This window comes from Aythya fuligula, chromosome 7 (genome assembly GCF_009819795.1).
Source record: "Aythya fuligula isolate bAytFul2 chromosome 7, bAytFul2.pri, whole genome shotgun sequence".
In the NCBI taxonomy this organism is placed as follows: Eukaryota; Metazoa; Chordata; class Aves; order Anseriformes; family Anatidae; genus Aythya; species Aythya fuligula.
This window is the reverse complement of record NC_045565.1, coordinates 23,310,854-23,326,872: the sequence shown is the minus strand read 5'-3', so window position 1 is coordinate 23,326,872 and position 16,019 is coordinate 23,310,854. Positions and strand designations below refer to the sequence as shown.

At 53.6% G+C, this 16,019-nt stretch overlaps 1 protein-coding gene across 1 annotated transcript; it reads right to left on the bottom strand.

Moving 5' to 3' along the window:
- Positions 1 to 409: 409 nt before the first annotated feature.
- ARHGAP19 (Rho GTPase activating protein 19) lies at positions 410 to 15,790 on the bottom strand. The gene is made up of 12 exons (XM_032190883.1): positions 15,707 to 15,790; positions 13,244 to 13,509; positions 9,169 to 9,249; positions 8,622 to 8,831; positions 7,669 to 7,895; positions 7,030 to 7,116; positions 6,048 to 6,113; positions 5,141 to 5,329; positions 4,379 to 4,477; positions 3,680 to 3,772; positions 3,147 to 3,215; positions 410 to 3,010 (listed from the first exon to the last, which is right to left on the bottom strand). The coding sequence occupies exons 1-12, from the start codon at positions 15,733 to 15,735 to the stop codon at positions 2,954 to 2,956; spliced, it is 1,473 nt and encodes a 490-aa protein (XP_032046774.1). The 5' UTR covers positions 15,736 to 15,790; the 3' UTR covers positions 410 to 2,953.
- Positions 15,791 to 16,019: the final 229 nt, after the last annotated feature.

The following is a 16,019-nucleotide window of genomic DNA, read 5'->3' as shown; positions in this document are numbered from 1 at the left end:
GAAGCAAAAATGCAAGCAGAAACCATCCTCCCTCAGCAGCCAAGAAAGGAAGGGTTCTACAGAGAAAAATGTATTCATTTGATCCATTATTTATATAAAGTGCTCTTTGTAAACCTGATTTCCCATCACCCTGGATGACAGCAGGGGGGAAGACAGGAAAGGAAGAGGCCCAACTTTCAACCTCCAGGGGAGGACGGTCTGCCCGGGCACCCTGCATCGCGCTCACATCCCGCCTGGGGAACAAACACCAGTGCCACGGGGGCACAGAGCTGCAGGCAGGCGGCGTCTCCACACTCCAGGGACAGCAGCGAGGGGGTTTCTGAGCAGACACTGCCTGCCTTTTGAAGGCGGAGGCACCGCCAGGTCCTCACGGTCCCAGTGAAACCGCTTAAGCCACTCAACAAAACCATTAAAAATAAAAGCATTTAATACGGGGTTTTCACATGAACACACCGAAAGGCAGCAGTCTGAAAGGGAACGCACACGGCATGTATAAATAAGAAGAAAGATTACAAGTACTTTGGAAATGACAGACTCTGGGAACGGTTAGTGGCTGCTCTGGGAGGAAGCATCCTTGTGAGGCACCACGGCGCGGGGCAGACAGATGGGGCGCATCCAGACACGACAAAACCCCCCCGGCTGTTGGGCAGTGCGAGCAGTGGGGCTGCTACAACCAAGGGGCCTCGAGGCCAGGGCCCTGCCAGCCACCTCGTGCTCAGCACAGGCTAAAGGCAGGGCTCTGACCCCAGCACCTTCTGTTCTGAGCCTCCTGGGGACGGCCCCGTCTGCAGGCTGCGCCCAGCCCTTTGCAAGGGAAGGCATCCAAGGCGGGCAGAAGGCTTGGCTGATGCACCAGGGATAGTTTATCTCAGGGCTAAGCAGGTCTCAGCTGTGCCAGAAGCCAGCAGGCTCTGAGCTGGAGCTATCAGTGAGGGGTGGCACCGGAGAGGGGAGCTACTTCCCTCCCCTCTGTACAGGAGCGGTGTATTTAGCTTTAGGAGCAAGATTGCTTTGCCAAGCCAACGTCCTCAGAAACAAATATGGCCAAATGTGCCCAGGACAAGGGGGAGAGGAGGGGTGGGGTGAATAAAAGCTTCACCCCACGACCGCCTTTACGGTCTCTGCTAACAGAGCTCTGCTGGGGGCTGCAGGAGCAGGGCTTTGGCTCAGCCAAACACACCGTGCCCTTCGGAGAGGAGCACAAAGACAGCCTGAGCCTCTGGAGGGAACGATTACAGACACATCCTAACAGCACGTACGGCTACCACAGCAAACAGCCTCTGCCTTTCCTGACAGCATCCTCGCCTGCCCAGTCCCTGAAGAACCAGAGCTCTTTCCTTGCTGTGACAGAGGCTCCTAACACCAGCAACTCACAATCCCACACCTACGGCCCCACTAACCCCTACGTTCTCAAGGCAGCTGCTCCACTCCGGGGTCAGGCTGGGGACAGGCACCCCAAAAACACCAGGAACATCCCTCTGGACATTGCAGCATGAGGCACGTGGCTTTGTAGCTCTTTAAAAAAAATAAAAATCTGAGTACAAACCCATGACTAACTCCAGCTAAGCTGCTCAGGGCTCCAACAGCCCCCACTGACAGCTCTAACCATTCAGACTGAAGTCCCTGCTCGCATCCCGATGTTCACACCTCCTGCCACCAGTTGTCTGGGAGAGCTGTCAAGGACAGAGCTCTAACTCCTGCCGGCTGCTGGCTCTTAAAGATTAGAAGACAATTATAATTGGATTCCAAAGATTATTTGCTTCACCAAGAAGGGCTGAGAAGCGTTTAGACGGTTCCCTGACTGATTAAATCTGTATTTCACAGCAGTGACCCTGTGTGTCTCCTCCCAGAGAGCTTGCAGACAGGTACTTGGCAGGACTGGCTTACTGGAGCACTCCAGCTTATAACCCCACAGCTGACACCGGCCAGCTGTGGTGGGGGGGTTATCCTGGATCTAGATGGTGTCAGCTCATTTCTGCAGCTCAGGGCAAAAAGCCCAACCTGGCTCCAGCCCTTTCTCCCCACTTAATGACTAATCAGCCAGGCACCTGACCAGCCATCCAAATATCTGAGCCAAAGCTTTTGGCACCATTTGCAGCACATCACAAATGGTTGGAGCCCTCCCACACCTCTCACTGCTGTGCTCTGCAGACAACCACCAGACTGCCTGCCCCAGCCACCCAGAGGCTGTCCTGTCCCAACAGCTTCTGCCAGCCTCCTGTCCCCAAAAATAAGCCCTGCTCCTCTCAGCCTCCCTGGGGAACACGAAGCAGAGCCACCCCTTGCTCACCGGGCAGAGCCAGCAGCGTGGCACTGCAGAAACACGAAGGCAATGAGCAAGGGCTGCCTCCAGCTCAATGTGAAACGGTGATGAGAAAATGAGCCTCTCCTCTTCAATCTGGCCCCTCCTGTGCTTGGGATCATTTGTGCGCTCCGGCCCTGCAGGGACAAGGCCAGAGGGACCCCGCAGGAAGCAGAGATCCCAGCAAGCACAGAGGGCACGGCTCCAGAGGGGCACGGTGAAATGTCGGGATGTGGGTAAAGGCTGGAGTCTGCCGCTCACACTGCTAACAGAGGGAGGGAAGCGAAACCAAGCCAGTGCGTTAAACACCCAGAGCAGAAAGAGCAAAGAACACGGTCTCACAACATTGCAGAGAAAGCTGGGAGTAAAACAGGGCCCCACAACGCACAGGGCTCCCCTTGTAAGCAGCTCTTCCCAGAGCCGGTAGGTCAGACATGCTGCACAGGTTTTGGTTAGATAGTGGTTTGCCCCAGAGTAGAACGAAATACGATTTATGTACAGAACGAAACAAGTCCCTGCAGCCTCTGCCAAGGTCCGGTTTCACGGGCGCTGGAGTGTTGGTAAGGGCTGCAGGCTCCCCGCTCAGTGCAGCACAGTATTCACAGCTTGCGAGGCCGGGCACTCCCCACCCGTGCGTCGGCGCGAAGCCCTTCAGAGGGACGAGGAGTCCTTGGAAAGCAGGTGGGCTCGCATGCGCCTACAGGAGTCCTGGAGCAAAGAACGACAGCCTGAGACACAGAACGCCATGCAGGAAGAGGGGGACACGCTATTATCCCCCTCAGGCACACAGCCCAGCAGGCCAGGTTCTTCCCTCACGGGAAAAACGTGCATTTGTCTCTCTCACCTCTTTCCGGCCCTCCAAAGATTTCAGTTTTGCTTGGGACGTGTGAGCTGGAGATCCACATTTCTGTAACTGGATGAGATAGGGGAATGGGAGCAGAGAGAGGAAATGAAGCATCATCCACAGCCTTCTCTGGGAGCTACCTGTACCACCAGAGAGCAGCTGCCACCCAAATCTACTCTTGGCTTTTCTGGCTCAGGGGACAGCCCTACCCACAGGCAGCTGGCTGTGTGCAACGTGTGAGGGAGGATGTGAGGAGTAAGTGGGCACAAGGCGATGCCCCAGAGCAGCAGTGCAGATAAACCCAGAGGGACAACTCTAGAGGCGAAGCCCAGAGCTGCCACCCACGCCCTGGTGGTGCCCTCGTTAGCCCTGCACTGCTCTCCCCACAGCAGCTTCCCAAGCCTTATCTGATCACACTGAAGAAACTTGGAAACCTTGTCTTGAACAGAGAACAGTGAGCAGTCCCCCAGGATCACTCAGACGGCTGCCTGAGTTGCATCCAAACTCCCTTCCACAACTTGAGCAGTTCTTACCAGGTGGATGTTCTCTTTGCTGGCTCGTTTGGGCTCCGGGGTGGTGTCCCTGCTCTTCCTCTCCACAATAACTGGGGTTCCCAAAACCTTCCTCTGCCGTAAGAAGAGAGGGCCGTTGGCTAGGGCTTAGAGTGCAGAGAGGAAAAGAAAGGGAAGGAGCAGGATGCATTGCAGATAAGCAGCTGGATGCTGGGAAAGAAAACAGGAAGCCAGGCTGGAACAAAGACTGCAAAGCAGAACCACCTGAAACACCATGCCACCAGGCTGAGCCTGCCTGGTCCTAGAGAGTCTGGGAGCTGACAGAAGGGCTGGCCAGGAGCCCAGGTTGTCAGAAGCAGGTACATGCTGCTGCAGGGCAGCCCGCAGTGTGCTCACACCTATGCTAACAAGCTAGACTGCATGACCAGCTCCCTGTCGGTCCTCATCTCATCTCAGGAAGCAACCGAGCTCTCAGAAAGATGTACAGTTCCTACCGCCAAGTGTTTCAGCAGAGCATCTCATGGATGATTACGCTTTATACTAGCAAGGCTTATTCTCACCGTGCTGCCTTTTCTCTCCTCAGTGGACCTGTGTTCTCTAGCAGCCAATACTTTGAACAGTCCCTACCTTCGAGGGCATCATTCAAGCCAGGGCAAGGCAAAAGCAGAGAGCAACATCAGAAACTCACAGCAGAAAGCAGGGCTCAGAGGCTGCCTTTACCTTAATGAGGCCGCTGAAGGAGCGCGAGCGGGTACGTCGTGGTGCCGGGGGTGTGGCCGCTTCGGAGCCAGGAGTGAGAGCTGAAGGATGCTTATTAAACTAGGAGGAAACACGAGGGCAGCATCTTAGCACGGTTACTGTCACAGCTAAGCCAGCCCCTTGCTGCTGCATGCTGCCCTCTGGCTAAACCTCTGCCCGGCTTTTCCACAGCCCAAAAAGCTCGTAGGTGCTGGGAGAAGAAAAAGGAAGGTTACGCCTCCCACACAGGACTACAGGGAGCCTGGGTGCAAGGCTGCTTTATGCTCACTACCAGGTTAGCCGTTGAAGCAAAAAGGAGCTGGAGGCTAGCAGCCAGGACAGGTGCTGGCCATGTCACCCAGTCTCTGGAGCAGCAGGTTGGCTGGGAATGCTCACCTGAAACCAGTTCGTCCCACTCTCTGCAGGCAAAAGAGGAAGGGACTTCTCCCTTCCCAAGGCAGGAAGCTCAACAAGGCCATGATCAGGACTGGGGAGCTGCTGGCTGGCATATCCCTGGCTCAAAAAGCAGCTCACAGCACAACCTGGTGCAGCAAGCTCCACTGTCAGCCACATCCAGGATAGCCTTCCTCCTCCCCTGCCTTCACAGAGGTCACACTGCCCCTTACACAGCCCAGAACCCATCTCCCCAGCCTGCCCAGGACTAGGAGCAGCTCTCAAGCAGGCCCTACACGCAGAATTGTGCTGACAAGCACACCCCAAAGAGATCTTTCCTCCCCATGCTACCTGCCGAATGAGCTTTTTCTTCTTTGCAGAGTCAGGCATATTGTGGACATGGCGAAAGAGCTCCCTCAGAGCCGCCTCCGTGCGCTGCTGGGTCTCCTCCTGATGGCAGGAGTCCAGGCGGCCTCGCTTCTGAGACTTGAGGGGCTGCAGCTCCTTGGAGCCAGGAGATGTGAGCAAATCCAGGTCGTCCTGGGAAAGAGGAGACAGCAGTCGCTTGCCATGCTTTAATCCAAGTGAGCCACCCATCTGAGTCAGGCTGGGCAGAGTCTCGTGAGCTGCCTCACCCCAGTGAACGCACAGGGCTGTGCTTTCCCTACCCCTCTGCAGCAGCACTGCACCAGCAGGCCCCGTGCCAGGAAGAGGTGACAGCAATACAAAGGTGACCCCATTGCTTCTTCCCTCCCTTCCCGGATGCCAGCTGCAGGAGCCCTTCCAGGCCTGAGCAGAGTCAGTGCAGCTCCTGGCGACACCTTGTCCCTCTCCTGCAGCTATCAGGGACAGAAGCATTTGCTGGAGAGGCGCAGCCACCCCGTGTCCCAGTGGCAGCAGGTAGCCTTTATCCCAGCCCCTCTACCGAGCAGCCTGGCCGTGGCAGCAGATGCATCTGTCTGGAAGGCAGAACCCCGTGAAGGAGCAGGTGCTGCATGTACTGGGCACAGGGAGCAGGTTTGCTGCTAAAGAGGTGCTGGTAGCGTTCCCCGTGCTTTTGATTAACAGATGCTCCAACTCTGCCCAATTTCCCTAATGCAGTTGCCTGCACTACCACACCATATGGCTCCCTCCGTCCTGTTCTCTAGCAGATCCTCTTGCACAACTTGGTTTGCTTTCAGCCTCTTTCACTCACAAAGACCCCTTCGTAGCATCACAGCCTTTGCCCTTTCACAGAGGGCACAACTGCTGGCCTTACCTTGGATGTGTGGGCTCTGGATCCCAGGTAGTGCAGCCTGGCACACTCCCGGATGTACGCTGGGGCCTGCAACCACAAGCAAATACCATATGTATGTTTAGTGTGCTGGGCTGTGGGGCAAGGGCAGCCCCACAAAGAGCTGCTCTGCAACCACACCACACATGTACACTGCTGCTTAGGGCAAACAAGACAATGGGATTTCATATCCTCAGTGGAGTCCCTGCTCACAGTTTCCCCTTGATGCATGCAGCCAACACAAGAGGAAAACAGAACAAGAGCTGGGTTCTACGGAAGCTTTGTCCAAGCAATGCCCCCAGCTCTGAGCTGGACAACGAGGGCAGAAGGGAAGCTTTCTCTGGGAAGTCTCTCTGCAGAGGGTAGATGCCTACAGTGACCAGGAAGTCAGGAAACTGTTGCAGAAACACCTCCTTGGAGGACCTACAGACAGCCCCACGGTCCTGTCCTACCACAGCATCCCACTCTGGGCTAGACTGAGATGCCCGAGACTGCAATCTGTGCCTGTAACACCAACAGGTTGACTGCCACTCGCAGAGAAGTCCACAACAAAGTGACCCGTTGTATTAGGGATGCAGCTCTAGGCAGCACTCATCCAGGACAAGCCCCTTCAGTTTCCCTTCCCTCTCAGAACTCAGAGGGAGCCTGGTCACCAACTGCCCCAAGGAGCCAGGTTTCCCAGGCGGGAAGCAGGTGCTGGGTGTCCAGCAGAGGGTGGTATTACACTGCACCGTGCTGCTGACCTGCCAAGGCACAAAGGCCACCTCCCAGCTGGCTGCCTTCTCCTGGGCTGCACACCCAGCAAAGGCTTCCTCTCACTAAAGGAACAGCTTCTTGCAGGAATCCTGCTCTCACTTCAGAAGAGAGCACCCAGAATATACCCAGACAGATCCCAGGGGGCAGGGGTAAGGGGCATTCAGTCTCACACAGAAGGTGCACGGAGAGCAAGACCCCAAAGCACACTTACCTTGAAGAGTTTCTGCGAGTGTTTGATCATGAAGGTCACTCCATTGTTTAGCTTTGTGATATTCTCTTGCAGGTCATTTGCTGTCACCTGGCAAGGGGACACAAAGGCACAGCTGTCAGAAGGAAAGCAGGAACTGTCTCTGCTGCTGCCCTTGTTGATTCTGGGGTACAGACACAGACAGTGTCTCAGCAGGAGAGGGGCAGGCAGGGCTCACAGCACATCAGTGAGCAGAGCTCAGAGAGCCAACACTGCTCTGAGAGGAAAGCTCACCATACACCTCAGCCACCCAGACAACTTGGGGGCCACACAGTGCACCCACACCACAAGCAACCATGCAGAGAGACATCTGCAAGGTTTGTGCAGAGCTGTTACTCGTAACAGCAGGTTTGTGCTGTGCTTTAAGTTTTACTGAAAAAAAGACAAAACAACAACTGTAAAATGAAACCTGAGGTGGGTCTGGACTGAACACGAGGACCGCGTCCTGGCAGACAGCACCACCTCACCATCCCAGCCTCCAGCCCTCACACCACTGATGGTATCAGCACAACCTGCCCGTCCTGGTTCCTCCCCTGTAGGCCTGACAAGCCTCTGCTTTCTACCTTGCAAGATCCCACCAACAGATACCGAGGTTCTGCTCACATTTCTGGGCCACAGGATGTGGGGCGCGAACATGAGGGCAAGATTGTGGGCAGACATCTTGTTCTTGTCCTGCTTCTTGGCGGTCTGGTAGAGCAAATCCAGCAGCAGTTTGAGTAGGCTGCGGTTGGGTGCAGGAAGGATCAAGAAGAGCAGCTGGAGGGCTTCAATTTGGCGCTCTTTGTCCGGAGTGCTGGTCTTATTTCCCTTCTCATCAAACAGCGTCAAGTCTGCCAAATCACAGGGCTGAACATGAAGGACATGCATTCCCCCTCTGACGGCAGGCTTGTTGCAACCAGTTACCCTTCCCTCTTCACATGCAGGTCTCCTTTGAACTCCTGCACAGCTCTTCGCCCTTTGTATCCCTCCCCAGCTCCCAAACTCCCCACCTGACATCTCAATCTCCCAAAAAAAAACACAGTTGCTAAGAATTTTGATGAGTTGAAGGCACAATGGAGGTTGTTCACATAAGGCAGAATCACAGAATATCCTGGTTTGGCAAGGACCACAAGGATCATTGATTGAGTTCAGCTCCTGGCTCCACATAGGACCACCCAAAAATCAAGGTAGTTCAATAATGGTTATTAAGTACATGCTCAGTTATTAAGTTATATTAACCATTAAGTAATCATGGTTTTTAAGTACTCCCTAATTCAGGAGACCCCAGGCTTTAAACAGATGGAAACCCAGGTAACCCATGCAGGCTCTGCTCTTGAAGGCATCTTATGCTGGAGAAGGAAGGCTGGGCTAGGCAGGCCTGGTCTGACTCCTTAGGGTGTTCAGCCCCAGTCCTTCCAGCATCAGGTGCAGATGGCAGGAAGATTCCTTCTTACCCTGCACGTAGGATTTGCATTTCAGGATGTCCCACAGCCTAGCATGCAGCTCTTGATCACTACCAGTTTCCTAGCAGGCTGGCTCCATCCCCTCTGCTCATCACTCTTCTGTTGCTCACTCACCTGCAATTTTGAGGTGGGCATGGAAGTGCTTGTGTGTCAGCAGGGGCTCCGGTAATTCACCCAGGAACATCTTAAGCAGGGTGGCCACATCGTTGGAATGAAACTCGCCAGAGTCCAGGTCAATATCTGTACCGCTGTTCAGAGCATCCTTCAGCATCTGCTGCCTGATGCTGTTGCCTGGCACCCGAAACAAACCTTCTGCTCGTAGATCTGTTCAACAGAGGGGAGGAAAAAAGGCTACCAGTTATTCAGAGGCTGATTCCCATCCTCTTACTACACCAGTTCTCTTTCCAGAGCTTGACAGCAAACCTCAGTGAGCTGTATTAAGAGCCACGACTTCAAGCTGACTCCCATAAGCAAAAAAAATACGTGCAGAGGGCAAAATAAATCAGCTTATCTGCTAGGCAATTCTGGGGAACAGGCACCTAGTCCTGCCCACAACTCCTGCTGCTGGAGAACTCGGAGCTTTCCACCCTGCCTGCACCAGAGACCTGAGGTGAGCCAGATACCCCTTGGGACAGGAAGAGAGCAAGACAGAAGCACTCACTTTTGTGCAGATACTCGATTAACTGGGAGACCTGCGCGATGCCTTCTTCCGTCAGCGGTGAGCCGAACACCACCCCTTTCTCTGCGGAACAAAAGATGAGATGTTCAAGCAGCACAGAGCACAGCAGTCACAGATTGGTCCCCACAGAACAGGATCTCAGCATGCAAAGACCACTGCCCCAAAATACTAGGGGTGAAGGTCACAAGGACCCCCCCCAGGCGTTATTTCACAAGCACTCCCAGTTAAGTCACTTTATCTCACCATGCTGTACTTACAAGAGCTTCATCATCCTGCTTCTTACCTCAGCTTAATTACAGTTTTTATCAGCTAAGGCAAACATTCTCTAGCTCCTGAAAAGAAAACAACACCAGAACAGATGCTTCAGTTTTAAAGGGCATATCATCCGCAAGCCTGGGCCCTATGGAAGCAGCAGCGTGGGAAGTGTAGGTGTGACAGCCTGGGCTGCCCAGGTGCCTGACACATTGGCAAACTCCACACTTGGGAAGCAAAGCCCAGCTGAATCCTCACTGCGACTTCTCATGGAGCAGAGCAGAGAACCATGAGACTACAGGAGAGGGGAACAGGCACGATCCAGCTGGCTCATGCTGGCCTCCTTTACAGGGATGTGTAATCCCCAGAATTCCTAAATCTGGTGAATCTTTTCAATATTAGCTGCCCCAAGTAAAGTGCAAAGTATCAGTAGGGTGAGCAAGGAAGAACTAGAAAAAAGGGAGAGTAGCAAAGCAATGAGCTGGGCCCTGCTCCGTAAGGAGCACCAGCAGCTCCTCTCACTCCCCAGGATTGCTGGAGCTGGCACGGATCAGCTCCACAGCTCCAGTAGGGGCAGGCTCCAGCCCCAAAGGAAGAGAACAGCAACTGAGCTGAAAGGAAGGAGACTTGCATGGGAGGAAGCACTAGATGAGAAGCACGTTTAACTGACAGGTACTTGCTGAACTAGTGTAGAAAACTGCTCTGTCCAGAGGGGGACTTCCCAGTAAGTGTTTATCAAGAATGATATTTTTTTTCTAACAAATGGAGTCTTGCTGGTGAAAGGCTTTGTCCACCAGATACTCACAGCCAGCTCTGTCCCTCTGAAAGCTCAGCTAACTCCTACAGGCTTCACCAGGAGCAGCCACAGCCCCGTGCACCACTCCTTCCCTCCCATGCACAAAGTTTTTGGCTGCAGGCAGCCAAAGAGCTGCACAGAACACACCGCACGTGCTGCCTGGCACTGAGAACTTCACCCAGGTACACAGCTGGTTTGTCCTGCCCTCACGCTTAGGCCTCAAAGAGCCTGCAGATTAAAGAAAAGAATGTTCCTCCCATCTCCACTGCCAGACTGGCAGCACTGGCCACTTCCAAGGGCTGGCTGGGTGCTTCCACCCCAGCTTTCTGTGGCTGAGAACTTTCCTGCTTGTAGTTGCAACTGACAGGCAAGCTATCCATGCAGCGCGTTGGCTGGGCTGACAGAAGTTCTCCCCCCACCAGCTTTGCCTTGTTTTTTTTCCCCCTCATAGCACATTGGGATGTGACTTGCCTTTGGTCTGCTGTACTTCAGATCTTACTGTTCGGTGGTGTTGATGTTCACAGCATGTGGGAACGACCTGGTTAACACTGTGCACTTCTCCAGCAGCCTTCCTGCACAACTAAATTTATTCCGCCTAAAGAATGTTCCACTTTCTTCCAGGACTTCTGAAATACCTGGTAAGTCACCAGGAACTCCAGCCTCCCGTTAAATCAAGAACTTTCTGACCTCCCTCTGATAAAGCACATGCTCCAGTCTTGCAGGAGAAAGGACAATGTGACCTCCTGATCCACACGTAGGATTTGAAAGGCTTGAGTGCAAAGGGAGAGAACAGTTGGCAAAAAGGTTCTTGTCCTTGAAGAAAACTAAACTCATTAGACATTCAACAGATAGAATCAATAGTGGCCAGGAAGAGGAGAGGAAAATACATCTTCTTGAGACAAGCCTGACAGATTCGATTTACTTTTGAAGTCAGAAGCTGATATCTGAATGAGAATTTGATTCTCAAAGAAACTTGAAAGAAGCGCCTGGAGAATGGATGCTGAGTTACAAAGGCTTAGATGTTATGGCACGACTGCTTCTGAAGCTAAGCAGCAGCATGAGATTGAGTTGCCTGATGCCCAAAGAAGTCGTATTTGCAGTTTGATCAGCTCTGAGCAGTATGGTCCTTGGCCTCTGGCTTTGAAGAAATAAAACCTGTTTGTTCTAGCTGGTCTATAACACGAAGGAAAACAAATGATAGCTCAAAGATGAAACACACAGTACACGAAATTGATTTTCTCCGTAGGCACAAACTCCCTTTTTTCTCAGAGTTTGGCCAGGGAGTTCGCAGACAGAGCTGTCAATGGAGGGAGACACTGCCACTGCAGCCTGGGAGCGCAGCCAGCAGGCTTGGAAACATCTGCTAGCTGTGGCTGCAGGGACACATGGCCAGGGCATGCTCTGAGTGGGGAAAGGCACAGCTCCTGGAGGGAGAGGGCGAGCAGGAGGCGTCAGGTCTGAAAGTAGGCACCAGCAGTGCTCCAGCAGAGTACAGGTAATTAAAAAAAGCTAGAGAGGGCTCACAAACCGCTGCTAGGAGGTTTTGACAAGATCAGGGAAGTTTTCACATGCCCTAAGAAAACCATTCGGCTCAGGTACTTGCTTGCTCCAAGTAACGAGTGTCTGACCATCAGGTGTCCTGCTCTCTCCTGGAACAGGGGCAGGAGCAGCACAGGTACGAGCACAGTCTAACTGCAGTCTGGGGGCAGCATACAGACCTGTTATTCTGGAGCAGCAAGGCAGATCATGGCCATACTCACTAATTCTCACCTAAGTATGCTGAAGTACTTGATTTACAATGCTTGATTTTCCCCTGCAGTGCTGCCCAGCCCAGGGTGAGCGCTCCCGCTGGGTGCAGGGCAGAAGTCAGCACCAGAAAATTCGGCCTGAGCAATGGAGCTGCAGGGCTTGTCCTGATAAAACAAGATGGAAACTATACAAAGGACAAAAAAAAAAAGACAAAAGAGGCCATACGCAGACACAGTGGTACCCTTCTCAGAGATCCTCACAGTAGCAGAACTGCTCAAAGGAATTAGAAATGTCCAACCCCAGGCTGCCAGCATTTGAAGGCAGCTACCCACAGCTTCTCTGCCAGCAGCCAGCTGGTCTAGCTAGGAAACCACGGCAGACAGAAGGATGTGAGAGGTGCCCAGATGGAGGCAGTTTGTCTAGATGAGAGAGGTTTCACTGAACCTACAAGGAGAACCAGCATCCCCTCGGAGCGTGGGCAGAGGTGGAAGAAGGCACATACACACCTCGAACACCCTGTAAGATGTAACAAAACCAAGCAGGAACGCGAGCCAGTGAACGGGAGAGGATCCAAACACAACTGTGCTGCTCAAAAGCGAAGCTCAGACTTCTGACAAGGAGGCATGCCTCAGAAGCATGATCTCCCAAGGCTGAACCTGGGCTTGAGCAGAGCCAGGCAGCAGAGCTTTGCCACTGGCAGCTGGGACTGAGATGTGGATCGGAGCTGCATTTGGAGAGGCTCTTACCTGTTTTATAGATTTGAGCTGTACAGAAAAGACCTTCAAGACAGCTTTTACAGCAACTGAAGGAGACAGCAGGCACCAAGTAAAGTCAGTGGACTGGAAAACCTGGACATTAATGTTCTTCACAGAACCTGATGTTCTCAACCTTTATTAATACTCATGAAGAGTTATTAATACTCACTCATGAAGAAAGCTAACGAGCTAAGGAAAACAGAGCAGGGACTGCCACAGACAAACTCAAGCACGCTGCATGCAGAGACAAAGCCACCTTGGCATGCCGTGGAAGAACCTGCAGTTTGTTCAGACACACCTCTCCAGCTCTGCGCTATCCACACCAGGAGCACACAGGGACACAAACACATCTCTGTGGTTTGTGCTGGAATCCCCAGGGATCACCACCAGCAGTATCAGGCTCAGAAGAACGGGTCTCCGCTGGGAGTTATGTAAACTATGGGTAACAGAGGATAACTGTCAGCATCACCCTGAAGGTGGGTGCCAGATGTCACACCATGCTCACCTTTGCGTTTCAAAGACATCAAGGAACGAAAGAATCCCGAAGCTGTGCTGTTTGCCCCAGGCAGCTTTGGGTCTTCCTCTCCCATCAGCTGGGCCAGCTCTGCCCCAGGCAGGTCGATGAGCCTGGTGATGTTGCTGACAACCAGCTCTGTGAACACCTCCGGCTTCTCATGGCGCAGCTTTTCCACGAAGAAGTCAGGATTGAAGATGATGGGCTGGCTGCGGAGGGAGGAGTCATTGCAAATGACAAGGTTGCAGATGGCATCACTAGGAAACAAAAAAGAGAAGGAGAAAAAAATAAAGCAACTCATCACTTGTACAGCCAGCTGGTGTGCCCCAGAGGAGACATCTGCTGACACAGGAGCTACCAGTCTATACCACCAGCACTGTCTGTCTTTGGTGAGCGTTCAGCACCATGAGGTTACGTTTCCCTTTGGAGCTAAAACATTTCTGGGCTGTTTGCACAACGCAGCCATGCCTGGCACTCCACGGTGTGATGGCCAAATATGCAGCGCATGACAATGTCCAACCAAAGAAACTCACTGCATCCACATCCTCCTAGCGCAGGCAGCAATGACATCCAACATTTCACATCAAATTACCACTCTTGGTCATAAATAAGTTTGGTGCTGCCTCCTTTCCTCCCAGAAATTCACTCCCGGTGGCCTGAAATTCTAAATCCCAATCTAAATATGTTCCTGGCCAGCTCACACCCAGCAGTTCCCGTTGCTGTCCCAACCTCACTACCCTTCTAGCGACAAATAGGAAGTCGCCTTGCCCTGGGACTCTTTTTAGGACCATGATTTTGTCACAGCACTGGCTCACAGTACTGCTAGGGATCCAGATGACAAGCTGCCAACATTTTTGCTGTCCACCAGCCACAATAACTGCCCAGCTGTGCACTCCCAGCCTGGAGCAAGTGTGAACCCATCAGTGCTGGGACAAGCCACTTGAGATCAGTTCTGTAGGATCTTCTCTCTGGGAAGAGCCTGGCCCCATCCCCTTGACACCCTCCGTTCAGATACACACTGAGCAGTCCCCCTGAGCCTCCTCTTCTCCATGCCAGCTCCCTCAGCCCTTCCCCATATGGGACGCCCCCATCCCTTAGCCATTTTAGCAGCCCTTCACTGAACTCGCCCCAGGAGCTCCACGTCTCTCTTGCCTTTTCTTCAGGCTGTTTTTAATCTGACCTCCCAGTTCTCTGCTGCCACCCACCTTCTCCAGCTTGACAGCTTTTCACGTGGCATGGGAAAAGGGATGCACCCGAGACGCTGCTCTGCCGAGGGTTATCTGCAACAGGTACTTAGCCCTGGCAGAGGTTAGGCAAATCACATTGCCCATGTCTAAAAATAAAACTATCAAAGAGATCCCGGTTTAATCAGCACTTCACTGTGCTCACGCTGAACTCAGCCCAATTTCCACCTACCTCTAGGTCTTTCATCACCACCTTCCCACCACTTTCTCAAAGGCTCGCACACTTCTGAAGCCGTGCCCAGAGGCTGGCGCCTCCCTTGCCTCTCCTCTCCCTCTTTTAAGTAAAAGTGGGGATTGGTGTCACGAATCCCCAGTCACAAGCTCCTGCCACGATGCCCTGCTTAGCTGCAAAGCCTCCCTGTCCCAGGAGGCTGCCCACCGCCCGGCTCACGCACACTGCCTGCTTTCACTCGCTGACATTTCCAGTCCCACCAGCTTTTTCCTTCGAGTTAGAAAGGCGCTGAAATCACGGGACACCGGGCGCTCAGCAGCACTTGCGCTGTGAGAACCCCCCCAAACCCTTCTCCCCCCGCCAGCGCTCCCTGCGGATGCCTGAGGCTCCTTCGGGAGGCTGGAGGGGAGGAAGGTCTGCGAGGCAGACGGCGCGGCAGGCTGCCAGGCCAGCCAGCGTTTCGGAGAGCTCCGCAAGGTTCCCAGCTGCACCGCTCGCAGCGGCCTGGGGAGCACGCTGCCGACTCCAACTGGGGGCCACATTTTCCCCAGCACCTCCCAGCGCGTTTTTCAGCACTTTGTTCGACGCCATAAATCAGGACCGAAAACGCATCGGCTCGATCCCCGCTGCCAAAAAGCGGCCGTCCATCAACCCGACCATCCCCGCGTGTCATCGCACGGGGCTGCGACACAGCAGCAGTGCCAGCCCCCAGCCCCACCACCCCTCCTCCCGTGGCACCGCAGCCCCCGAGCGGAGTCAGTAGCGGGTGGACAGGCCCAGAGACCCTGCCAGCAGCGATCCCGCTCGCTGTTTCCCCACAGGGAGGATTTGCAAATACCCCGCAGCGGTTACATGGAGCAGCACGGACGGTCTGCGCCCCCCGGCCATCAGACAGCTCGGTTCGGAGGAAGGAAATCAAACAATGTCGTCAGCTAGAGCTGACCGGCGGGACTCCTCTGCGCAGCCGGCGTTCGGGCTGCTCAAGGTTTAGCGACGTTTACTGCGAGAAAAGAAATAGAAAAAAAGTAAATTTCTTACATGAGTGCTGAGAGCTTTTGGAGAGGCATTAGGAAGCAGAGACAGGGGAAAGAACTTGCTCCTTGTTTGCAGCAACAAAAGAAACCTGCCTGTCCCAGCACAGCCTATGCAAATCCCACGCATGCTACGAGACACAAGGGCGCATTATTGGGGCTGAAAGGCCCCCTTGGCACACACTGGGCATCAGCCTTCACGCAGAGACAAAACAGAACAGAAAAGCTGGACAAATTGATTCATGTCTCTTGCCAAAGGCTGCGTAGCTGGAGTTTAACGGCAAATAACTCCTACATGGAAACCGGGGCTCTGAATCAGG

Excerpts from the sequence above, each read along its gene's own strand:
- ARHGAP19 (XM_032190883.1), bottom strand. The coding sequence starts at position 15,735 with ATGCCTCTCCAAAAGCTCTCAGCACTCAT. Across the intron at positions 5,330-6,047 it reads CCAGAGCCCACACATCCAAG|GACGACCTGGATTTGCTCAC; the intron begins GTAAGGCCAGCA and ends CCTCTTTCCCAG. Across the intron at positions 3,216-3,679 it reads GCAAAGAGAACATCCACCTG|TTACAGAAATGTGGATCTCC; the intron begins GTAAGAACTGCT and ends TATCTCATCCAG.